Source organism: Triplophysa rosa, linkage group LG14, assembly GCF_024868665.1.
Source record: "Triplophysa rosa linkage group LG14, Trosa_1v2, whole genome shotgun sequence".
In the NCBI taxonomy this organism is placed as follows: domain Eukaryota; kingdom Metazoa; phylum Chordata; class Actinopteri; order Cypriniformes; family Nemacheilidae; genus Triplophysa; species Triplophysa rosa.
The window spans coordinates 5539008-5565466 of NC_079903.1; the positions used below are offsets into that span (position 1 = coordinate 5539008).

Below are 26459 nucleotides of genomic sequence, written 5' to 3' on the forward strand. Positions count from 1 at the left end.
AACTAAGGCCTAGTCCTGGTTTAAATTAATCCCTATCCGGGAAACCGCCCCTATAGGAAATAATATACTGAATATCTTACAGTTGGTTTGATACCTTTATCTGTAACGGTGTCAGAGTTTAATGAATTTACAGTGTGTTAAACATATCAAAAATAAGGAATCAGTGTACCGTATATAAAAAAATCAGTTTAATAATCAGCAACAAGTCTTGCACATCATAGGGAATAATGCTCTGAATATCTTACAGTTGGTTTGATACCTTTATCTCAAATGCTGTTGTCATTTAATGGATTTATGAAATTACATACATTAAAAGTTGTACAATTATTATAAAATACATAAAATGCTAATTCCAAAAAACGGAGCCTTGTGCAATAACAGGCATGTTTTTCTGAACATTTTAGTACTGGTTTTATAGATTAATGTCACGTAGTTAAATTGTTTAATAAATTTTCATGGTTAATTTATATATAATTTTTTTCTAGAAATTAAGCCTTGTGCAACGTAAATGGCATATATTTATGTCTATCTGAGTTAGTTTGGGCTCAAAACATAACAGGCGCAAAGAGCTTAATTGGTATGAAACCGAATGTCTAATGAATGTCCAACGTCAAACTAACTTTACCGCAGTTCGTGGGTACCCCCGGCCTGTGAGGGGCGATGGGTGTATGTAACGAGGCGGGACGAGAGCCGTGAGGGAACGGTGCGAGGCCGGTGACGCGAGTGATAATGAGTGTCAACTGCACGTTGCACCGGTCTCGCATCTCTCACAGAGGAGCAGAAGCATAAAAGGACGAGCGACAGGAGTTAAGGACGAGAGAGGACTAGGCCTGGACATTGGCTACTCTAACCCCACCCCTAAACTTAATTTCACAGGGGCAAAGTCAAATCATTACAAAACATTCGAATGAGATCTTGGAAACAGAAATTCACACGAATGAGCCACCTTGTAAAATAGGTATGAATTCTGATCAGATTGCGTTGATTTATACATATGAGAGATTCCGCGTATTAAAATATGTTAGACTGAAAGTCGTGCTGGGTGACACGAAAAAAGGTCGTGCTGACTGACACGAAAAAAGGGGGAAATTCGTGTCGTGATTTAACTTTTTTTACTTCTCATAGGGAGTTCCTTGTGCCTTTATAGGGGATAAAGAATCACCACAGCCACCCCTCCCCAATTCAAGCATGGAAGACCTTATACAAAATAATACTTAAAAAGAAACCATGTTATTTTATTGGTTTGTTGACAGACATTGTACTTTCCCTGATAAACGTTTACTGCTACGTGGCAGTTTTAGCTAGCATTTGGTTTAAGATTAACTGGATAATATCCTAAATGATATCCACAGACCATTTTATTGAGTGTTAAAAATGTAAAATGTTATATATATATTTATAGGCTATATATTTTGATATTACATACTACCGGTCCAAAGATTTAGAACACTTATTCACTTAGTCATAATTTTTGCACATTAGTAAACTCATCAAAACTATGGGACACAGATGTATTAAATATTTTATTGTATGTTGTGACTGCAGAAAAAAAACTCAAATCAAAGCTTATGTTATATCATTTTCAGCGTAGTCATACTCTGCCTAGAATTCGCAAAAATGTTCTGGGATTTTATCAAGCAGCTTTTTGAGGTCATGCTTTTCAAACAATGTTGAATGAGTTCACTATTGTGTGCTCTTATTAGCTGCTCTTTTTTCATTATTCAGGCAAAGTCATCCATTTCAAAAATATTTTTTTTTATCAAATGTAATTCTGTAATGGAAAGAATGGAAAAGTCTTTGTCGAACTATACTTTTGTCTACAAATTCAGACATTTAATCATACACACACCTACACATCAAAAGCTTTTGAAGATAATGTGACACATTTCAATCAAGTGTTCTAAAACTTTTGTACACGTCTTACATTATTTTGCTGTGCTTTTGTTGTTAGTAGATCACCCATGCATACCTAATAAGCATCGGATCTGCTTATGTTTGACCCCATGCTAATTTATGCTGCTCTTGGTAAATTTTGTTCGTTATGGTCATTACGGAAATGAGATACTGCGATTGTGTAATTTAACGTGTGCATTGTCAGAAAATCCACATAAATTTTTACTCCCATCGGCACTTTTTTTATAATTGTACTTTCGTTTCTTTGCCCTGTTTAGCAAATCTGTTCTTATCTGGCTCTAATTAACTAACGATTGACCTTTGGTTTTATTGGTATAATTTTTGTAATAAAATACATTTATAATGAGTCAACAGGTCATGTGAAAAGTATATATACTCTATAACTTTGTGGAATCTGAATGGCATTTGAGAAATAAACAGTAAGGACAAGGTAAGGATGCAAAAGTTTCTTTTTTCATTATTATTATTGAATCTCTGTTGGTTAAGCCATGGTTAATGATGTTTTTATCTTTGTCTTTGTGCCTATTCTAGACATTTATAACAATATTTATTTCACAAAACAAATGTGCGCTGGTTCAGTTTCTTTTAAATTTATTTTTTATTTTAGACAAACTATGGAGTACAAACTTTCAGACCATGATTCTCAAGATGAAGAAAGGTACTGTATGAGATTAAGATTTAGTTTAGATGTTTTGTTTGACAACAAAAAAACTAAAATATTCACAATAAAGCTATAATACATTATTATTATTATTATCATCATTATTATTGTGGTAGTATTTTCATGACAACTATGAATAAAAACTGTAAAAAGGACAATTTCATTATCAAACTAATGATCTGAACATAGTTTATTTTAACATTTAAATAATTAGCATTTAAGAGGCAATCATGTTTTATAATTACTGTATGTATGTTCATTAATAATGTTTTTAAATTAAAAGGTTTTTTTCAGACCCAGAAAGTCATGGAACATTCCACAATCATTTCATGGAGTCTGTTCGACCTCTGATTGAGTTGATTGACTCTCTGAGGTTGATTGGCATTGATGAGGACATTGGCCTTCCATCCATTGCTGTTGTGGGAGATCAGAGTTCAGGGAAGAGTTCAGTTTTAGAAGCACTCTCTGGAATAGCTCTGCCTCGAGGAAGCGGTGAGACAATTCAGGACCTTGGGAGAAGAAAAATTAGACGTATATTTGATGTTAACAGAGTGTGACATGTTTTGATTTATTTTTCAGGTATGGTCACTCGCTGTCCTCTTGAGCTGAAATTACAAAAGATCAAAAAAGGGCCGTGGTCAGGGACTATTTCTTACCGTGATAACAAAGAGACGGTTCATGACCCACTGAAGGTGGATCACCTTGTTAGAGAAGGTATGTGAAAAAGAAACCCCTGGTGTAAAATCATATTTAGAAAATATAAAATGTAATAATTATTTAGCAAATATATTGCACCCTAATCTTGCTTGCAGGGGCGCAAAAATGGGGTATGCAGTATATGCGGTGCATAGGGGCGCCGCACAAGTGGGGGCGCCATTGTGGCAAAATATTATTTAACGTTTTTTTAAATAAAACTTTATAAAAAATATAACGAAAAAGTCATTATCTAAAACGTTTTAGTTTCACTTTTGTCTAGCATTTTAAACGAGTTCAATAAATATATAATTTATTTAATCAAGTTGTTATGTCAACCAATCACTCTTTGACAGTCAAATGACCAAATGGATCGAGCAAAGGAACTTCCCAAAGCGCAGAACAGAACATGAAAATGAAAAGTAAATTGACAAGTAAAAAACAAGTTATTTAACGTTGCCTGAGAGGTGGTTCATATTATAATACAATATCAGGTCACCTCTAGGCCTACATCTTTGGCGCTTGTAAAATAAATCTATGTTTGTGAAGGAGCTTTATAATTACATTCGGGAGAGTCTGAGACGGTTGTTAAAGCTGTTAAGTCTCCCACTATCACACATTATCGGGTTCTTCATTAATCGTCGGACGCGTTTGTCCCCATATGACGACGCGAGCTGTGCAGTTTGAACGTCAGGTCCGTGTCCTTCACATAACGCGAGCAGTTGCGTCTTCTGCAACCAGCGCGCAGCACAGAGCACCGGAGATATTGCGTGTGGACACTGAAACAGCGCAATGATTGACAGGATGACAGAGACAAGAGCGCAAAAGAACGTTAGTTAATAAAAAATAATTTGAGCGTTCAATGTAAGTGTGTTTGGCTTTGTTTTACTTTAATTATGTTTTCATAAAATGTGAACCACAAACTAAAAATGCTTGAAGCAAGGGGAAAATCCAAAGATTATTTATTTATTTGCGTTATACGTTATCCATCTTATTTCGTTTTTTCAATAATATTTTAATTATAAATGCACAGTAAAGGTATGTTTAATATAGGTTAACTTTATTGTTGAGTTTTTATTAAATATTAATTAACCACAAACTAAGCATTCTTTTAAAGTAGGCCTAAGTGGGAAAAGAACAAAAAAATACAACGCGAGTATATCATGTGATCCGTCTTATTCTGATAATAATAAATAATGTTAATAATACTTTTTGTTGAAGGAAAGGGAATAATCTAAATGTAGGGATGTAACGATTCACTCAGCTCACGATGCGATGCGAGTCACGATTCTGATCTCACGATGCGATTTAGTCACGATTTACTTGGAAAAAATGAGTTGAAACAAATTAGAAATTAACAACTTCCCTTGCATTATTTCTTAAATGCTTCACGTTTCTTTGTATGATAAAATAATGTTTTATTTCAAATAACAAAACTAAACTGCAATTTTATAACAAATTAATAATAGAAAAAGTCTCTTTAATATAAACAAACTAATACTGTATGTGCTTTTCTTGGATTTTTTTGCATTTAAGAAATATCAGCATCCACGTTTAGATTTGCAGTGAAAATAGCGGCCCCTGCTGTTCAAAAAATGTATCGCGATTCAGTTCAAGCCTCAACCGATTTGAATCGTTGCTCATTACAACCGATTTTCAACCGGCTCACAGTGAATCGTTACATCCCTATCTAAATGTATAACTTTAAAGATCAAAATAAGTTTATTTCCTCATCAGCACATCTCTAATGGGCTACAACTCGATTGTTACTTATATTTGGGATATTTAAAGAAGTTTTATTGTTTAAAACTTGACAAGTTTTTTGTTAAAAGTTTTAAATGTCAAAATTCTAGACTACATAAGTGAAACTCAAAGAATACAATAAATAGCCTTATTTGAAGTCTTAGTTATTATAAGCAAAACATCAATTTAAAAACTGTTTAGCCTGTTATCAGATTAATCAAAAAAACAATCGTCCAATTATACGGGTATTAAAATAATCGTTAGTTTCTGCCCTAATTTATTGTGTATGTCTGAACATAAACTTTATACTTTTACTACTTTTTGCTCCTTTGTTTCATTATTTTTCAGATTGTTATTTATCTTTTCAGAATTGTGTATCTGTTACACTGTGAAGCAGTTGGAAAAGTGTTTCTGTAAAAGGAAACCTTTATGCTTCTGTTATAGATGCAAATCTGATTGTCACCTTCACATGATGTAAAATATAATGACTCCAAAGGTGATATATAACTTGTCTGCGGATTTTTTATTTGTTGTGTGTTTTTCTATATTGGGGTGGCCGATGGGGGGCGCCAATACTGATCGCGATCGCATACCCCTCAGAAAATGTGCAGTTGCGCCCCTGCTTGCTTGCCATGATTGTAATAGTCAGAACTGAGTCAGTCACACTCTTGACAGCACCCATGGCCGTAGCCGGCTATGAGGTCACTGAGGTCCGGACCTCAGTAATTGTTTCATATTCAAAAATAAAATGTGAAGCTCTGAACAAATAATCAGCAGTTTAAAGCTCTACTGTCTTCCATATAGGAACATTTTTATTTTTGGCATGTTTTTTGACATGTGATCTCACAGCATGCCATTGTCAACTATAGTCATATAAAATAATTTCCCAAAAAACAAATTGTTGACAGTGAAAATGCTGGGTGACTAGCGTAACTGAGTAAACATCACTCCCCGATCTCAAGAGGTGCTCTACCGATAGCCACTCAAGACTGTGGTCTTTAGCCTATCCATTAGAGCGCCCGTCTCCCATTCTGCAGTCTGTATCGACGCTGATTTGAGGCCTGCTTGGAGTGGGGTGAGTAGGACCAGTATGACTAGTCGTTTGGGAAAACCACTAGCCACAGTATTAGGCCCAGTTCATAGATAGTTTATTTTTTGTTAACTTTATTATTCATTATATTTATTCAAGTTGAATGATTTGTAGCTTTTATTGGTAATATTAGGTATGATTATTGACACCCCACCTCGGACCTAACTAATTTTCAATTCCTGATTACGGCCATGACAGCACCTATAAACTTTGCCTACATTATGAAAGCTTGTATGTGCTGACCTATAGTGTCCAAAATGTGTATGTGTCCAACAGGGTTGAATATTAAGAAAAAGAGGAAGATCGCACAAAATTTACATAAACTGTGCTCTATTTTCTTAATTGTGGGTCATAAGGAGGGTCACGCAAAGCCACTTGGCTAAAAAATTTTTTTTTTTAAATATTCCAACAAGTAACAATTTATATAATAAAAATTGTAGCGTATAGTTCACACGTTCACTGTGCTTGGACACTGGATGCATTTCATGGTGCCGTTTATGGAGTTGCGTCTGTCTACAGCAAATATAACAGAGTTTAGGTTACATTAGGATTTTCTTTTTAGTTTTGATAAGTTTAAATGTGTAAAATTTGTTGACCTTTGTAATCAAGTATTTCAGGAGCAGTTTGGTTTGAATGTTTATTAAGAATACTGTATGCCATGTAGTTCCCTCTAAAATCTAATTTATATTTTAATATGTTGCCATAGTGTCTTCAATTACTCAATAAAAGCACAGCATGCTAAAAATGATCAAAAGCTACTACTGCAGAGAAAAAAGTCAGAAAGAGGAGAGCAGCCAGCAGCTGCATTTTGGGGCTGCTCTATCCAGTTTATCCTGACAAAGTTGGACCAACAAGATCTAAAAGCTGCTGAATTTGTTGCCATGGCAGGTTAACTTTTGTAGAATTGCTGCATAAAAACAAGTAAAAACAAATGGTATGGCATGTGTTATGGGATAAATAGGTTCCAGTATAGCTCTCTATCCACATAATTTTTGTCATAAATGTGGGCGCCGCCATCTTTGAGCTGTTTGTGTTAAGACTTCCGGTGAGCAACTACAGTATGGACAGTCATATTGCGAGTGAGAAGAGTGTGTTGTTTTGACTGGCTACTTTATATTTATTTTGGAAACCAAATGTACAAGCTTAATGTGTGCAATTAGAAGTTGACAAAATAGTTGGTACAAACGCAAAATATTTCTACAAAAAATTTTCTTTTGACCATAATCCACTCACCAGAGCTGAATGTGGATGTCACACACCCTATGATCTGCATCCATTATTCATTATATTAGTCTACTGGATGCCCTTTCTCCTGAAACATTTACTTGACTACAATAACTAATAATATATACATATAAATAATATGTAAAACATATTTAGCACTAAATAAATAAACTAAACTAAATAAACAGTATGAAAATAATGGTATAATATAGCAGCAGTTAAAATTTAGCTGTCAGCATTTTCCAGTGTATTTAGCAGTTAAAACCTCCAACAGACACTTTTATCCAAAGAGCATTTAACATTTTGTCAACTCGCTAAACAGTACCGAGAGTTTACCAGCTTATGTTACTAGGAGGATTAAAGCTGAAGTAAGCAAGGGAGAGAACGAACAACATGAACGACCCAATATTTTATTTAATAGACCTAAAAACATAGATAGTTATTGGTTAGTCGGATAAATGCGGAAAAATGTTTCGAGTTGTTGTTTGAAAGTTGTGATGGATGCTGCAGCTCGGATTGAGGCTGGCAGTTTATTTCACAATAGAGGCACTGAATGAGTAAAGGTTTTTGCATGCGATATCCTACTAGAGCAACCAGCCACCTTGATTCTCCTGTTATTAGTTGTAAGGACCAGGAATGTTTGCTCCACTTTGACTGGGATTCAGATCTGCATTTAAAAAAGTCATTAAAAAATGTCATGTACGTTGCAACACATCCTGCACAAACACTCGATCGACGCTCCCACTGTGCAGATACTGGTACAGTATATATATATAAATATATATATATATATATATGTCATGGATATATACGTACGCCTCTGTGCTCTGTGCTGGTATAGTTGCGCATTGAAGACCCGTCAACTCAAGAGAAAATACGAAATAATTGAATATAACGTCATATTATATATCAGGCCACTTCATTAATTCATCCTCCCACTGTGTAATACATCGCAAATTTTTACCATAACTGTTTTTAATAGTGTCTTGCGCGTGCTCCCAAGACAATGTTTGCCACAGGCCGGCTAATAAAACGAAAGTCTCGACACAAAAAGGAAATACGTCAGATTAAGTACATTTACTTCCGCGTTTAAAAATAAAGTGGATAGAGTAGCTTGTAAATTTCCTAGTTGTTCAGATATTACTAAGGATTTTAATGTACATTTAGACAATCTCAAAGAATGCTATGTTATATATTACTTCTCATTTCCTATGTTGGTCATTTTTAAACATGAAGGAGCCAAGTGTGATTATTTTGACCCTTTAACATATACAAATCATGTCCATAAATTTTTGTGTTCACATAGCAAATGTGTCAAAAGTCACCAAGTGTAATCTGATACCAATGACGCTACAATTTAAAAAAATTCTAAATGTCAAATTTTTCTGTCAAAAATGACAGAAAAGGCCCAGAGTGTAAAAAATATTTTTTACTAGCCCTTAAGCCGTACCAGGGGTATATGACCTTCTTCTTATAGCAGATCACAATCAGAGTTATATTGAATAATATCCTGGCTCTTCCCAGCTTGGTAATGGCAATGGATAGAGACCCAGTTCCCTTTCTGTCGGTCTCTCGACGTTGTGTCAAACCGACAGATGGGGTTCGTCCCTGAGAACCAATCGCTTCCGACTACTTAGAAAAGGCCAATGAAAATTGGCGAATGAAATTTGCATGCCGTCTCCGCCCCCGGAAATCCGGGTATAAAAGGGAGACGGCGTGCTTCATTCATTCAACTTTTTGTTCTTCGGAGCCTTCGCTTGTGAAGATCAACTCTCGCTACTACTTAGCAACTCCAGATTGCCGGTTCTACGACGTGGTGCAGCGGACGGTCCCTTCCTGCGGCGACTTCCCCTGGGCGTCTCGGCGGTTCCAGAGGTGTTCGAGCTAGCAGACGGTGCCACACCGTCTGCATTCTAAAAGAGCAAATTTCTCCAGCGTGGCATGTCCCGCTGTTCTCGTGGGTGCAACACACTCATCGAGGAGGGGGACGGACACGAGGTCTGCTTCCAGTACGCTGGGGCAGCCCTTGTGGATACGTCCTGCCCGCACTGCGGGCGGTTGACGATTCAGACGTTGCATCATGGGTGGCTGTGTTCCCACGGGGCTCAGCCACCACCTCGTCTGTTTCCCGTTCCGTGACGACAGGACTACGGCCCGTAGCCAATCCGTCAGCCACTGGCTCGCGGACCGTTCGCACCTCGTCTTGCTCGTCTGACCGTTCCCCATGAGACGGTCCGCCGTCTTATTCCTCAATCACGTATCGGACACGGTACGTGATGACGAGATGTCTGTTGCAGCATCGGAGGGTGACTTACTGGCATCAGACTCCGACGATTCCTTGAAGCTCCCTCCCTCGGGGGGTCGAGATCAGGAAGAAGCATGAGGGTCTTAGTACGACCTGGAACGCCCCCTTCGGCGCGTGCACATCAACTACTTCCATCACCCTTTCTTCCCTCGATGGTGGGGCAGCTAGAGGATACGTCGAATCCTCCTGGGGCTCGACCTAGACTCCCGTCCAAAGCACGTAGGCTTTTCGGCATCCAGGATGTCGAGAGCTTACTCTGCTGCGGGCCAAGCTGTCCCCTCTCTCCACGCTATGGCCATCCTGAGGCCAAGGCATTCAGAGAGCTCCACGAGGGTAAGACCGACCCAGCGCTTATGCAGAAACTCCGCGCCATCACCGACCTCGCTCTACGGGCGACCAACGTGACCGCGCGGGCCCTGGGTCGGGCAATGTCCACACATGTGGTCCAGGAGAGACACCTCTGGCCAAACCCTGCACAGATGGGTTGCGAGAAAGTCCGCTTTCTCGACGCACCCATCTCGCAAGGGGGGGCTGTTTGGTGATACTGCCGAGCCACAGTTCTCGACAGTAAAAGGAGCAGACAGAGGATATCAAGCATATCCTCTCCCGCCGCGACTCGGCCGCCCCCTGGCCGCCGAGATCCCGTGCACCCTCTGCTTCCCAGCAGCCCTGGTCCTTTTCGACACTCCAATTCCGGTGCCCCCACTCGGCGGCCCCCCGGGAGACGTCGAAGAGGAGACCACCACCCCATCAGCAGCCGCGGCGGAAGCCGTAGCGGCCCTCATGGGAAGACCCGAGGGAGATCGAGAACACCTTTTGGGCCCGACCCCAGCCATTCCATGGCTGGTTGGTCGATCCGGGATGGTTCCTGCCCTGTCCCAACTACCCACTTCTAAGGTTTTTCTCTCTCTCTCTGGGTGTTTATCACAGCCGCTCTCACCCTCTACATGACAGTGTTCGGCAACTCGACGTTGCGTCATGGCGAGGCGCAACATCAAATGTACATTGCAGCCCTCAGCACTCTCAAATCGACGCTGTGTGGAGCTGCATCGCCAGGCAGGCGAACCAGCAGAGCCAGTCTTCTTCCCGGGGGCCCGCCCCCAGCGAGAGACCCGCACTGCCAGCCATCGAACCACCCCCCGGGGTGACACCTGCACAAGCTGCCGTTCAGGATGCTCACGCAGAAGCGCATCCTGACATCTGGCAGATGTCTGGATTGGTTCATGGCAATCGATCTAAAGGACACTTACTTTCATGTCTCGATTCTCCCTCTTCATCGCCCGTTCCTACGGTTCGCTTTCGAGGGTCAGGCATATCAATACAGAGTCCTCCCCTTCGGTCTGTCTCTGTCTCCACGAGTCTTTACGAAGATCGTGGAAGCCGCCCTCTCTCCCCTCAGGGAGAAGGGTGTGCGGGTACTCAACTATCTCGACGACTGGCTTATCTTGGCACACTCGCGAGATCTGTTGTGTGCACACAGGGACCTGGTGCTCCGGCACCTAGATCAATGGGGGCTACAGGTCAACCGAGAGAAGAGCAAGCTCTCCCCTGTGCAGAGCATCCTCTATCTTGGTATGGAACTCAACTCTGTCACCATGACAGTCGGTGTTGAACTGCCTGGATCATTTCAAGCAGTCAGCGGTTCCCCTGAAACTATTTCAGAGGCTCCTGGGACACATGGCATCCTCGGCGGCGGTGATACCCCTCGGGTTGATGCACATGAGACCGCTCCAACACTGGCTTCAGAGTCGAGTTCCCTGGAGAGCGTGACACACCAGCAGCAGGCGGATGGTGATTATGCCTCGCTGCCGACGCACCCTAACCCCTTGGTCTTCCATGACCTTCCTTCGGGCAGGGGTACCCTTAGGGCAGGTTACGAGGCATGTCGTGGTGACGACGGACGCCTCCCTGCAGGGTTGGGGTGCAGTGTGCAACGGGCACGCAGTGTCGGGGCTTTGGACGGGCCCCCGCCTGCGCTGGCATATCAATTGCCTAGAGTTGTGGACCGTGCTACTCGCACTGAAGAGGCTGCAACCTCTCGTGCAGGGCAAGCACGTGCTGGTCCGGTTGGACAGCACTACGGCAGTAGCGTATATCAATCATCAGGGTGGCGTTTGCTCACTGCAGTTAACACGACTCCGGTGGAGACAGCAGGTGACCCGCTCCCTGAGTGAACCAGACAGCGTGAACCAGACAGCCGATGCGCTCTCTCGTCAGTCTACGCCTACAAGTGGCGCCTCTTCTCGACCTGGTGTGCTTCTCGAAGAGAAGACCCACGGAGTTGTGCGATCGGGTCCGTGCTGTCCTTCCTACAAGAGAGACTCGAGACTAACCTCTCCCCCTCCACACTGAAAGTGTATGTAGCCGCCATTGCAGCTCATCACAACTCAGTTGCTGGGAAGTCTCTAGGGCAGCATGACCTGGTCATTAGGTTCCTAAAGGGTGCTAGGAGGCGCAATCCGCCTCGTCCGCGCTCCATACCCTCTTGGGACCTGGATGTAGCCCTGACAGGTCTCACCAGGGCCCCCTTTGAGCCCCTAGGGGATGCCTCTCTTCCTCATCTCACGATGAAGACGGTTCTCCTTATGGCACTCGCCTCCATCAAGAGGGTAGGGGACCTACAGGCATTCTCCGTGTCCCCTAGAGTTCGGACCCAGGGATTCTCACGTTATCCTGAGACCTCGGCCCGGCTACGTGCCCAAGGTTCCCTCCGCTCCCTTTCGGGACCAGGTGGTGAACTTACAGGCGCTCCCCACTGGGGAGGAAGACCCAACCCTGTCCATGTTGTGTCCAGTATGCGCGCTGCGCCTTTACTTAGACCGCACGCATAGCCACAGAGCTCTGAGCAGCTCTTTGTCTGTTTTGGAGATCAGCAGGGAGGGCTGTCTCAAACAGAGATTTGCGAGGCACCTCTCTGGCAGACATCTGCAGAGCTGCGGGTTGGGCTACACCTATCACCTTCGTGAGGTCCTACAGCCTCCGCGTAAAACCGGTATCGGCTCGAATCTTGCAGTCAGGCAAGACTGGCGGCCGGTAGGGTGTACGCCTATGACAGCACCTTACCCCTTTTTCCTAAGGGGGTCAGCGTACTAACTAGCCTCCCTTCTTCCCCCACTGGGTGAAGAACAGGCACTCCATCCATCACTAGCAAGCACCTCCTGCGGGCGGGCTGGGCAGAGCAGCCCTGCCCCTTAGGCCGGGTATCTCCAGAGTTATTTGCAACATAGCTCTAACCGGATCTAGTGCTACCAGACGTTGCAACCCCCCAGTAGGGCGGTTCCGTCTGATGTATCCTCATGCTGGTTCCCACCTTGGTAACCCATGATCTCCCCAGGTGGACCTCCACCTCGCGGTTTACTCTTCAGCCGCACTTTCTTCCCATGAGTTCTCCCCCATCGGTGAGACCATGTTGGTATCTCCACTAGACTCCGCCCTGCGGTAGGAAGTGGTCTCTGTAGCGCATCCCCCACTTGAGGAAGTAGCGCTTACCCAGTGGCCTTACGGTTCCGGGCGGCTTCTCGCTGTTAGAGAAACAAGGCCGCCGCCTGTGAGGCCGAAGGTAGGTGCCTTCCCACCTTTCAAGAAAGCTCTGGGACCCCCTACCTACCCACTGGTAGGTTACAATTTTGCGGTAGCGCTCACGGCTGACACGCCCAGGCCAGTCACCGTCGCTTCGTTGAGATTGTCACAGGTCACAGTGTTATGGCGTTTTCCATTGGAACCCCATCTGTCGGTTCGACACAACGTCGAGAGACCGACAGAAAGGGAACATCTCGGTTACGTTTCTAACTTCGGTTCCCTGATGGAGGGAACGAGACGTTGTGTCCTCCTTGCCACAACACGTGCTGTCCTCTGCAGGCAGTTGTGAGAGGTCTCAGGCTCCTCAGAACAAAGGTGAATGAATGAAGCACGCCGTCTCCCTTTTATACCCGGATTTCCGGGGGCGGAGTCCGGCATGCAAATTTCATTCGCCAATTTTCATTGGCCTTTTCTAAGTAGTCGGAAGCGATTGGTTCTCAGGGACGAACCCCATCTGTCGGTTCGACACAACGTCTCGTACCCTCCATCAGGGAACCGAGGTTACAAACGTAACCGAGACGTTTTGAAGCATCAAAAAGCGCATATATCCGTCATTAAAGTAAAACATATTACTCCAGGGTTACATGTCCATGGTTAATACATGTCTCATGACCCAAAGTGATACAGTACATTTGTGAGCAAAAACAATCAATACTTTGAGCTAATTTAGTCATGTTTGGGTTTAAACAAGAGTATCACTGTTCTCACTCAAAATGGCCACTTGCAGGCTCAAGAAGTCTCAGGTTTTGAATCTGAACACAACAACCAATGAGATTCAAATGGTGAGAACATTGTTGCTACACCGTGCTACGAATTTCAAGTTTTAAATCTCATTGGTTGTTGTGTCTTGTGACCACGAGAACCAACGAGATTCGAAAGATGAGAATCGTCGAGACTGCATGCGGTCATTTTGAGTGAGAACATTGATAATCTTGTTTACATCCAAATGTGACTATTAGCTCAAAATATTCATTGTTTTTGCTCACATATGTATCATTTCACATCATGAGACATGTTTTAACCAGGGCTGTTTGTCAAAATGTGTTCTTATGCAATCTTGCGTCTTGTGTTTTCACGTCATCAGACAAAAAACAAACAAAGAACCCTGACAACATCAGCTCAAGCTATAGCATGCTTCTGTTTGTGTTTGTATTTGTTTTAATCCATGACTTTTTAATATATGTAACAGCTCAAAACAAGCTTGCTGGGAATACTGTAGGGATCTGCGAAGACCTCATCACATTGGAAATTTCTTCTCCTGATGTCTGTGACCTCACCCTGATTGATCTACCTGGTATAACCCGTGTACCTGTGCATGGTCAACCTGAGGATATTGGGGATCAGGTTAGTGTATATTGTGTAAAAATGGTGGGGAGGATGTTGCAGGGGGTGGGTAAAATAAGCCACATTTTATATACATAGTCTTAATGCAAGACAAATCAGATACATGTAAACAATGCTGGTCCAACACTGGTTCACAAGAACTTCCTGTTTCAGTTTTTTAACCATGCACAAGCATTTGACCAAAATACACAGAACAGAAAATGTATAACCAATTTAAATGTTAGTTTAATATCGTTACATTTTAATTACTGTAAATTTGTAGGATTACAAAATAATAAAAATGAAACCAGAAGTGTTGCTGGACCAGTGTTTACATCTTCCGAAGTGATCTATAATAAACAGAGCAACATTTATTTTGAGTTGTCTGCTTTCACTTAATGTTGTAAGAATAAATATTTGACAAAGCACAAATTTATGGCCTTTAGAATTTTTTTACTGATTCAATTTGCAGCAATCAATTACTGATCGATAAAATCAAATCCTCCACTACATAGCATTTACATGGAACATAACATACATTCAATGTTTTATTGTTAACTTCAAATTCTAACCTTGCTGACCATCTTATCCTTTTTTAGATTAAAACTTTAATAGAGAAATTTATTTCCAAGAGAGAAACCATCATCTTAGTTGTTGTACCTTGTAATACTGACATAGCAACAACAGAAGCACTAAGGATGGCACAAGACGTAGATCCAGAAGGACACAGAACTCTTGGTATGACAACTTTAACATATTGCCGTATGTCTATACACCATGTCTATTATTTTGCAAAGCAAAAGTAATAGCACATACTTTGTGTGAGGGAGACATCCGTTTCATTGGCCGGTGTGGTTAAATAACTAGAAGAATTAAGTGGTGTGGGGTCATGGATCTGTCACACACGACACACTGTAATCAAGTCTTACTGTAATCGGAGTTTATCATTTTTGCCTTATACAGTATGTCAGATATCTAACCTAGCAGCCTGATCTCACAGCAATTCATAACTATTTTTACCCTACCCAACCCAACCTTGAAACATCACTTGCACGAAAGCAAATCACACTAAAACATATGATTCAGAACGTTTGAATTAATATGAATTAGCCTGCCCGTTACAGACTGTGTCGGACCTAAAGTGCCATTTCAAATAATTTCAGCTAATGTTATTCCAAAGAATCTTTTAAAGGACTCATTGTATGAGCACTTTCAACAAGTTGGTATGATTTATTAGGGTCTTCATGAAATGTCTGGAACATATTTTGCTTAAAAACACTCAATGGCTATGTACACAAACCCCTTTTTGCCTCGTCAAAAACAGCTACGCTCACCGCAACCCGTTTTGGTGCATGTCTCTTTAAATGATAATGAGTTACAGCGCACCCCACCCCCCTTCTGGCCGGCGTGTCAACACAACACACGCGTTGGTTTTGGCAATGGTTTAGCAAAATTATGTTTCCTGAACTCCTCTGTTTTTAGTTTCATTTTAAACGTCTCAAATCATTCGTCCGGAGACTAAAAAATCCGTCACAGCAAACAGCGCTCGCGTTGTGCGTGTACGCTTGCCTAAAATCCACGTAATGCGCACTTGCAGATCTCAGCGGAATTACGTGGATTTTAGCGCTTGTCGTTGACAAGTTATAATGTTACACACACAACGTGAGAGCATAACTAGTATGCTGTGACAGATTTTTCAGCCTAAGTACAAATGATTTGAGACGTTTAAAATGAAACTAACCCCAGTGTTTGCCCCTGTTCATTAGCAAAACAAACAGCTTGCCTCAGCTGAACATATTAATGCACATAATGTATTAACATTCATACAGCGAAACTCCAAGTGCCCATTTTCCAAATAACATAAATATAGAGTAAGTTTAACACTGGCTTTGAATGTTCTATTTAGCCCGTGACTGACTTGGCTCCCTTCGCTATCATATGCTAACGTTATCCTCCTATATATATGGTACTTTTACGTCAATTCAGACTGTTGATAAATATTACTTACATGGGCAGCTTTGTCTCGTTAAATTGGTCTCGATCCCTCTTGAGGAACAACTTTGAAGCTAATCCTGCTTGTACTGTCCCAGGTTGAAAAAGCACTCCAGTTTGAAGTGATTCGCGCAAACAAGCAGGTTTTTACTTATAGTTTCTGTGGGATATCCACTCCTGTCTCTTCCAAGGTTAGGACTCTGTGCAGCGACTACATTGCATGTTGCATGTTGTCCACGAACTTTAGCCATGGCGTCACGTACACTGCTGTGGCTTGTGAAAGCAACAATGGCGGCAGCGCCGTGGGTGGAATTGTGTAGATTAAGGGGCAGTAATATTATAATAAGAGTCTGCATCTACGTCACATCAAGAGCGAAATCTGAACGGCTCGATTTCTCACATGCTTGCAGAGAAAGGCTTATCAAAACAAAGTTACTGGGATCTTGTTTTTCACTTTTTATGGGTTGCTAGATGCACTGGGGACCCGATTATAGCACTTAAACACAGAAAAAAATTAATTTCATGCAATGGGTCCTTTAAATTGCTTGCTAAGGTCACAATAAAACAACATTTTTTTTACAAACAATTGAATTTGACATTAACAGTACCATGAATTTTGTTTCTTAAACATAAACTGCACTAAAATTTTTTTAGGTAGCTACAGGGACTGTAAATGCTCACAGGTTTGCAAGTATTTTACCACAATATTTTTTTTACAATTTTAAGATCATCAATATTTTTTTCCAATACTGAAACACGCTAAAAGTCTCTCTGTACTAATGAAATACTTGGCCACACCGCAAACCATGTTACCAGTATGATATGATTAAGTAAGGCTTGTTCGACTTCATGCGGCACCACAAGAACCAACAGGTAAATGAGATTAAAGTACGGCAAGTGCGATTCGAAAGCAAACCCCTTATGGTTTTTCAAATCGCTCTTGCTGTGCTATGATGTCATTCGCCTGTTGGTTCTTACAGCACCGCATCAAGTTGAACAAGGCTGTAGTCTTCCCTCCCTGGATCACATGGTCGGTGAGTAGATAACCATTAACATTTAAGAAAAAAGTGTGTTTTACATGACTTTATTATGTTCAGTTCATTCATGTATGAATTTTACCATTCTATTCTCTACTGTTTTTAATATAAGGGTAAAATCAGGTTTAATTGTCAATACCGAAAAAAATTGTCACTATTGAAACATCGAAAAGTTTTTCTGAAATGGCTTAATTCCTAATACAGGTTCTAAAAATTGTAATGTGACACCACGTCAGTTTTATCCTGTAAAACATAGGTTTGATTTAGAGGTGCCCATACAGCCACGTATTATTAAAACAATCCTGATCATGGCCGGAGCTTGCGGTTAAAATATGCCATAAGGATTTAAATAATAGTAAAGCTGGTAATAATATTTGCATTTATCAACTTCGTACCAGTAAAGATGACATTCTATTGGGTGAATTGTGGTGCTCCTCAATGTCACTATTGACCAGCCATCCAATCACAGCGGAGGAGGTGCAGGACAATTCACATTAAAATATCATATGTAAATGTTTTTTTTCCTGTGATAATCATTTCTTCATGCCTTAAAATTACCTGAATGTAACTCTAGACCCTCACCTCATTTAATATACGTGGAAAACATTAGTCCCTATACCTACACTTATTCGCACCAGCTCGGACGTACATAGATTAGAGCTGTAATTAGATTAGAGCCCGACAGAATTCAGCCCGAGCCCGACAAGTACATTTTGATTGACAGCTTTTTAAAAGCCCGAACCCGTTTACAGCCCGACATTAGGCTATTCAAATGTGCGCACGCACACAGCTTTTTGTCAAGAATGAGTCATTTATACATGTTTTAACATAATTTATTAATGACTAACGTAGGCTACAGACCACTTGGATGTTGGAACAAAGAAATAAATAAATCCTCTGTAACATCGTAACATCTCACATATCCCACTGGCTCATTATTCTCATTATGCACATGGTCAAAACTTTTCCACACCTCAGACTTTGCTTTAGTTGCTGGTGCAACCAAAACGTAATCGCCAGAGGCAAGCCTCCATTTCACCTCCTCAGCCAACCCGTTCTCACTCCCGACTCGTCACATATTTACGGTCGGTCAGCGCCCCAAAGCCTTACGATAACATTACAATGGAGATGCCGTACGCGTGTCCGTGAATACATCAACTCGGTTGAGGCTCCCATTCAAAAGATAAACCGGAACAGCTAGATGCAGTCGGTTGCGGGAGCCAATACCGTTTCATGTTCAAAGCCAACGAAATGACGCGATCGGACACGAGACACGGGAAAGCCAATGGCATCGAAGCTGACGTAACTTCCTCTGGCGGCAAATTTTGAACGTCGTTCTTCACTGGATTTGAGATTTACGGCGGACGGTGATCGCTTTCGCATCTGTTCCTCATACAAATCGATCGTTTCACGTTGGTACCCTTGGAATATCTGTATTTTTGAACGACATTGTGACTGCTTGTATTATGTGTTTTATATTACGATAAATAAACTGTTTTAAACATTCAATAAACATTACTTGCTCAAACTGTCTGAATAGTGTCATGTAAATGCAATTATCCTGGCCATTAAACTTAAATTAAACCCCGAAACATCATCATTGCAAATTATATCTAATATACATTTTCATAATGACGTGAAATTCGCGTGCCCTTCACGTCGAAAAACGACGTCAAAGGAGTACCCTGCGCGTTCAAAAGTGACGCCGAAGGGCGCTGACCGAGCATAAATATGTGACGAGTCGGGAGTGAGAATGTGTTGCAACCCTCAGCATCCATTTTTGCATCTTTGTCGCGCTAATCGGAACGCATCACATGACCGCTCATTTACCGCGCAAGCCCGAGCCCGGCCCGAGCCCGTGTAAAATGATAGAAATTAAGCCCGAACCCGACCGAACCCGTCGGGTCACGTCGGGTCCTTCGGGTTCGGGCAAAGATCTTCAGCTCTAACATAGATACTGCACTCGGCAGTTCCAGATGCTGCTAAAACAGAAAGTGAATGTAAAACTAAAAACTGACAGCAGTCTAGCGATCACTTCAGCGCATAATCTATGCATCATCCTTACATATCTATTGAACTCGAACTTCAAACCGGGCCAGTTTTTTAAACTGTCTTTTTGGTAAACTTCAGTTTTATGGAGAAAATACTTAAAATTATACATGTACACAGTGTTTGTTGTAAAGCATATTTAAAACACCACATAGACATTTAGGGGCGGTTTCCCGGACAGGTTTTAAACCTAGTCCCAGATTAATTGAAATGTAAGAGGGGTCTTAATCGAAAACAACGTGCACTGGCATATCTTCAGTGCGATTGTTTTGTCTCAAGATGCACACCAATGACGTTTTTCTGTAAAGTCGTTTTTAAAAACGACTTCAATATCCTAATTAAATTTAGACCTAGTCCTGGTTTAAAATAATCCCAGTCCGGGAAATTTAATGATAAACAATAAAAACGTCTCGGTTACGGATGTAACCTCGGTTCCCTGATGGAGGGAATGAGACGTTGTGTTGAACCGACAGATAGGGTTCGTCCCTGAGAACCAATCGCTTCCGACTTCTTAGAAAAGGCCAATGAAAATTGGCAAATTAAATTTGCATGCCAGACTCCGCTCCCGGATATCCGGGTATAAAAGGGAGACGATTCACCTTAGTTCTGAGGAGCCTGAGACCTCTCACGACTGCTGCAGTGGACAGCACGTGTTGTGGCAAGGAGGACACAACGTCTCATTCCCTCCATCAGGGAACCGAGGTTACATCTGTAACCGAGACGTTCCCTTTCTGTCGGTCTCTCGACGTTGTGTTGAACCGACAGATGGGGTTCCTATGGAAAACGCCATAACACTGTGCCCTGTCACAATCTCTAGCGAAGCGACAGTGACTGGCCTGGGCGTGTCAGCCGTGAGTGCTACCGCGAAATTGTAACCTACCAGTGGGTAGGTAGGGGGTCCCAGAGCTTTTTTGAAAGGTGGGAAGGCCCCTGCCTTCGGCCTCACAGGCGGCGGCCTTGTTTCTCTAACAGCGAGAAGCCGCCCGGTACCGTAAGGCCACTGGGTAAGCGCTACTTCCTCAATTGGGGGATGCACTACAGAGACCAACATGGTCTCACCGATAGGGGAGAGCTCATGGGAAGAAGTGCGGACTGAAGGAGTTAACCGCAAGGTGGAGGTCCACCTAAGGAGGTCATGGGTTACCAAGGTGGGAACCAGCATGAGGATACATCAGACGGAACCGCCCAACTGGGGGGTTGCAACGTCTGGTAGCACTAGGTCCGGTTAGAGCTATGTTGCGAATAACTCCGGAGATACCCGGCCTAAGGGGCAGGGCTGCTCTGCCCAGCCCGCCCGCAGGAGGTGCTTGCTAGTGATGGATGGAGTGCCTGTTCTTCACCCAGTGGGGGAAGAAGGGAGGCTAGTTAGTACGCTGACCCCCTTAGGAAAAAGGGGGGAAGGTACTGTCATAGGCGTACACCCTACCGGCCGCTAGTCTTGCCTGATGCCCGCAAGACTCGAGCCGATACCGGTTTTTATGCGGAGGCTGTAGGACCTCGCGAAGGTGATGGTTGTAGCCCAACCCGCAGCTCTGCAGATGTCTGCCAGAGAGGCGCCTCGAGCCAGTGCCCACGAGGAGGTTGTACTCCGTGTGGAGAGAGCTCTCACCCAGTGGGCGTAAGCGATCTTAGGACAGGTACGCCATAGTGACGGCGTCCATGATCCAGTGTGCCAATCTCTGTTTGAGACAGCCCTCCCTGCTGATCTCCAAAACAGACAAAGAGCTGCTCAGAGCTTCTGCGGCTCTGCGTGCGGTCCAAGCAGAGGCGCAATGCGCGTACTGGACACAACACGGATGGGGTTGGGTCTTCCTCCCCGGTGGGGAGCGCCTGTAAGTTCACCACCTGGAGTCTCGGGGGAGTGGTGGGAACTTTGGGCACGTAGCCGGGCCGGGGTCTCAAGATAGCGTGAGAATAACCGGGCCCGAGTTCTAGGCAATCTGTGGACACGGAGAATGCTTTTAGGTCCGCTACCCTCTTGAGCGCCATCCTTAGAGCCGTCTTCATCATGAGGTGAGAAAGAGCGGCATCTCCGAGGGGCTCCAGGACCGCATCAAGGTCGTAAGAGGGTACGGAGCGTGGGTGAGGTGGTAGCCTTCCCGCGCCCCTTAGGAACCAAATGATCAGGTTGTGCTGTCCTAGAGACTACCAGCAACTGGGTCGTGATGAGCGGCAACAGCGGCTACATACACATTCAGTGTGGAAGGGGAGAGATTATTCTCGAGTCTCTGGAAGGACTGCACCCACTTGATCAAGCAACTCCGTTGGTCTTCTCTTCGAGATGAGAACCAGGATGAGAAGAGGCACCACTATAGGCGTATAGTCGCCTAGTGGCCAGGGCCCTAGCCTGAGTAGTGGTCTTAACCGCCGCAGGGGGTAGGCCACTCAGGATCTCCTCGTTCCGTCCAGGGGACAGACATGGAGGTTCCAGAGGTCTAGCCCGTGATGCCATAACATGCCCTTCCCCTGAGAAAGCAAGTCCTTCGTCAGGGAAATCAGCCAGGGGGTAGCTGTCGTCAAGAGACTTAGCTCCAAGAACCAAGTCCGGTTGGGCCATTATGGCGCAACTAGTACACTTGATGCTCCTCTTCCCTGACCTTGCACAGGGTCTGTGCAATGAGGCTCACTGGGGGGAAGACGTACTTCCGCTTGTCCCACGGCCAGCTGTGCGCTAGAGCATCCGTGCCGAGGGGGGCCTCGGGCAGGGAGTACCTTAGCGGGCAATGGGTGGTGTCCAGGGAGGCGAAGGGGTCTACCTGAGCCCACCCGGACTGCACCCAATGAGCTGGCTGCGTGGGGGTGGAGTCGCCACTCTCTGTGAGGCGTCAACTGACGAGAGAGCACATCGGCTTTCTGGTTCAGGTCGCCTGGGATATGTGTGGCTCGCAGGGATCTGCTCACCTGCGGACTTCACAGGAGGAGGCGTCGGGCGAGTCGTGTTAGCTGCCGTAAGCGAACGCCACCCTGGCGGTTAAATACGCTACGGCAGTTGTGCTGTCCGAGCGGACCAGCACGTGCTTGTTCTACACGAGAGGTTGTAACCCCTTCAGTGCGGGTAGCACATCCAACAACTCTAGGCAGTCGATATGCCTGCGCAGGTGGGGGCCCGTCCATCGCCCCGCACTGCGTGCCAGTTGCACACGGCACCCCAACCCTGCAGGGAGGCGTCTGTCGACCCTGACGCGTCTCGACCTGCCCGAGAGGGACCCCCGTCCGTAGAAAGGTCATTGAAGACCAAGGGGTTAGGGCAGAAAAGCATAATCACCATCCGCCTGCTGCCGGTGTGCCACGCTCTCCAGGGAACTCGACTCTGTAGCCAGTGTTGGAGCGGTCTCATGTGCATCAACCTGAGGGGTATCACCACCGTCGAGGATGCCATGTACCCAGGAGCCTCATCCCGCTGACTGCTTGAAATATTCCAGGCAGTTCAACACTGACTGAGCGCAGTCGCGCTGTAATGGAGACAGAGTTGAGTTCCGTACCAAAAAAGAGAATGCTCTGCACAGAGGAGAGCTTGCTCATTTTCGGTTGACCTGTGGTCCCAATCGATCTAGGTGCCGAAGCACTAGGTCCCTGTGTGTACATAACAGATCTCACGAATGTGTCAAATGAGCCAGTCGTCGAGATAGTTTAGTACCAGCACACCTCTCTCCCTGAGGGGAGTGAGGGCCGCTTCCACGATCTTCGTGAAGACTCGTGGGGACAGGGACCGACCGAAGGGGAGGACTCTGTACTAATATGCCTGACCCTCGAAAGCGAACCATAGGAACGGGCGATGATGAGGGAGAATTGAGACATGAGAGTAAGCATCCTTCAGGTCGATTGCCATGAATCCATCTTGACATCTGATAGATGCCAGGATGCGCTTCTGCGTGAGCATCCTGAACGGCAGCTTGAGTAGGTGCCTGTTCAGGGTACACAGATCTAGCGACCCCCGCTCTTTTGGGGACGATGAAGTACGGGCTGTAAAACCCGTTGAACATCTCGGCTAGAGGGACGAGCACGATCACTTCCTCACCAGAGGGGTGGCGACCTCGGCCCGAAGCATGGGGCATCCTTGCCTCTACTGAGGTTAAGAGGATGCCCCGAAACTTGGGCGGGCGTCCGGGGAGTTGGATTGCGTAGCCGAGACGGAACGTATCCCGTAGTCACCGTGACGGTTTGGGAAGCTCTTGTCAGGCTCCCAGAGACCGAGACAGGGAGGCTAGGGGTACGTTCTGCTTCATCGACCTCCCGGGGGTGGTTCGATGGCTGGCAGTGCGGAGCCCTCGCCATGGGGGGAGGGGCCCGGAGAGGAGATCGGCTCTGCAGTTTTACCTGCCTGGCGATGATGTAGCACCATGCACCGTCGAATGAGAGTGCTTAGGCTGATGATTATCCTCGACATTGGGTCTTGCCGCAACGTCGAGTTGCCGAACACCGTCGTGTAGAGGGTGAGAGCGGCTGTGATAATACCCAGACAATGATGTGGCACAACGCACCGTCGATTGAGAGTGCTTAGGCTGCTGATTATCCTCGACATTGGGTCTCGCCGTGACGCAGGAGAGCGGCTGTGATAAACGCCCAGAGGCAAGTACACAGGCAAATATCAAGGCAGGAACAAATGGGGTCCGAACGGAAAATACAAAGGGATAATCCAAAATCCAAAGCGAGATCATACACATGAGAAAACCAGAACAGGATAAACTCCGATGAGAGATACGGGCTCCGTAACGCTTCCATCACTGAGCTGAAGTGATAAACGCAAAACAATACTCGGCCCTGGGTAACAGAAGTGAATGGTTTATAAAGTGTCCATGTTATTAGTGGCAGCTGTAGTGTAATCAGTACAATGGATTGCAATAAGGTTTGTGGGAAATGCAGTCCAGGGTGTATTCTGACAGTTCGTGTGGTATATGAGTCCAAGGTGGTCTGAGTGGAAGAGTTCCATTACCAGAATCGTAACAGAGCCCCCCCAAATTCAAATTTGGTTTTGTTTGTGTTTACATTGCATTACATATCCTGTAATATAAATAAGAGGGGGTCATTTCTGCAAAATGGTAAATGCTAGAGTTGATACCTCAATGCAGGGCAGGGTAACATCATGGGCAGGTAGCCAGTCTACACCGCGACACCTGTTCTTAAATAAGGTGGATAATGTATTTTTATCATATAACTGGAGCTTTATGATTGCTGCTTGTCCTAACCTTTTATCTCTTTTTCTTTGCTTGGGATAGCAATTCTCACAAAGCCAGATCTTATTGACAGAGGAGCTGAGACTGATGTCTTAAACATTGTGCAGGGCAAAGTCATTCCTCTCAGCAAGGGTTACATTATTGTGCGATGCCGTGGTCAGAGTGACATCAACAACAAAATCCCCCTTGAAAAAGCCAAGCAGACTGAAATAAAATTCTTTAGGAACCACCGTTATTTCAGGTATGTACTCTAAAAAACATGTAGCTCACCAGTGACACAGTACATATTTCAACTGTGTAATTAAAATATTTAAGATTGCAGTGTATATTATTAATCCCCATTTAAAAAAGGGAGAACAAGAGTCAGAGTTGAAGAACTGCAAAGTTTTCACAGTTCTTGAATGTGTGAAATCTTTTGAAGGGCCAGATGCGGTGGAAACCATTAAAATGCAACTGCATTAAACATCATCAGATTCTTAGGGCCAGATTTACAAAACAGGGCAAAATAGCGTGAAAGCGCAATTTAAAAAAAGCGCTGATGGGAGTGGCACTAACAAGGCACAATTAAAAAAAAAACACAAGCTCAATATCTCATACCCATAATGTCCAACACAATCTACCAAGAGCAGCGCACATTAGTGCAGGGTTTAAGACATGCTTTTTTGGGTGTTAAATAAAGACGCAAATACCAGTATAACGATGAGTGCAAACCTTAGTAAATCATGTTGCGTGGTTAATTTAAATACTCTTCTCACATAAAGTTTGTGTCTGAAGAGGAAACTCCTACAAATGCATATGCAATAAGGTCAGTCGCACAAAAATCCTTTTCAGCGCTCATTTTCATTGAGTGTCTTTAGTAAATACCGAAAGTAGGGTTTTTTTTGCGCCAAAAGACACATTTGCGCTGCCACAAGCTGTTAGTAAATCTGGTTTAAATGTCTAAAGATTTGCACGTAAAGTGGCAACACTTTACCTGCAAAACGTCTTGTTCCCTTCTTGGATAACACATAACCAAAATATTCCTTTGTGCGCAAGCTCAATGCTGCATCATGGTGTTGATGTTGTGGGAACTTATTACCCACTGCGCCTTACTGAAAATAAAGAATGACTCAACCCAGGGTGATGTGCCACTGCTGTGACCACTGAAGCAGACCAAGATATGGTCAGATTTAGCCCAACGGCCTAAGTTGTCAATTTAATTTCAGAGAGCCTGGACTGGACACAAAAATGGCCTGAAGTATGACTGACTGAGTGGTCACAGACAGTGTGACTGGTGGTGTAACATGGCAAACAGGACTGGAGGCGTACGGATCCATTTGCGGGTTTTTATTGAAAGACATGGTCAAAACAGGCATGGGGTCGAATACCGGCGAACAATATCCAAAACGGGCACAGAAGAATAATCAAGTACACAGGCAAATATCCAGGCAGGAACAAATGGGGTCCGAACGGAAAATACAAAGGGATAATCCAAAATCCAAAGCGAGATCATACACATGAGAAAACCAGAACAGGATAAACTCCGATGAGAGATACGGGCTCCGTAACGCTTCCATCACTGAGCTGAAGTGATAAACGCAAAACAATACTCGGCCCTGGGTAACAGAAGTGAATGGTTTATAAAGTGTCCATGTTATTAGTGGCAGCTGTAGTGTAATCAGTACAATGGATTGCA

At 44.0% G+C, this 26459-nt stretch overlaps 1 protein-coding gene across 1 annotated transcript in view; it reads left to right on the forward strand.

The window, feature by feature from the left end:
- Positions 1-2550: 2550 nt before the first annotated feature.
- Positions 2551-26459, forward strand: part of LOC130565205 (interferon-induced GTP-binding protein Mx1-like) — a 37631-nt gene continuing 13722 nt past the window's right edge. The window contains exons 1-6 of the mRNA XM_057351789.1: positions 2551-2572; positions 2870-3067; positions 3155-3289; positions 14399-14553; positions 15132-15270; positions 24827-25025. Coding sequence (XP_057207772.1) covers positions 2551-2572; positions 2870-3067; positions 3155-3289; positions 14399-14553; positions 15132-15270; positions 24827-25025 — 848 coding nt within the window. The remainder of the gene's footprint in view (positions 2573-2869; positions 3068-3154; positions 3290-14398; positions 14554-15131; positions 15271-24826; positions 25026-26459) is intronic.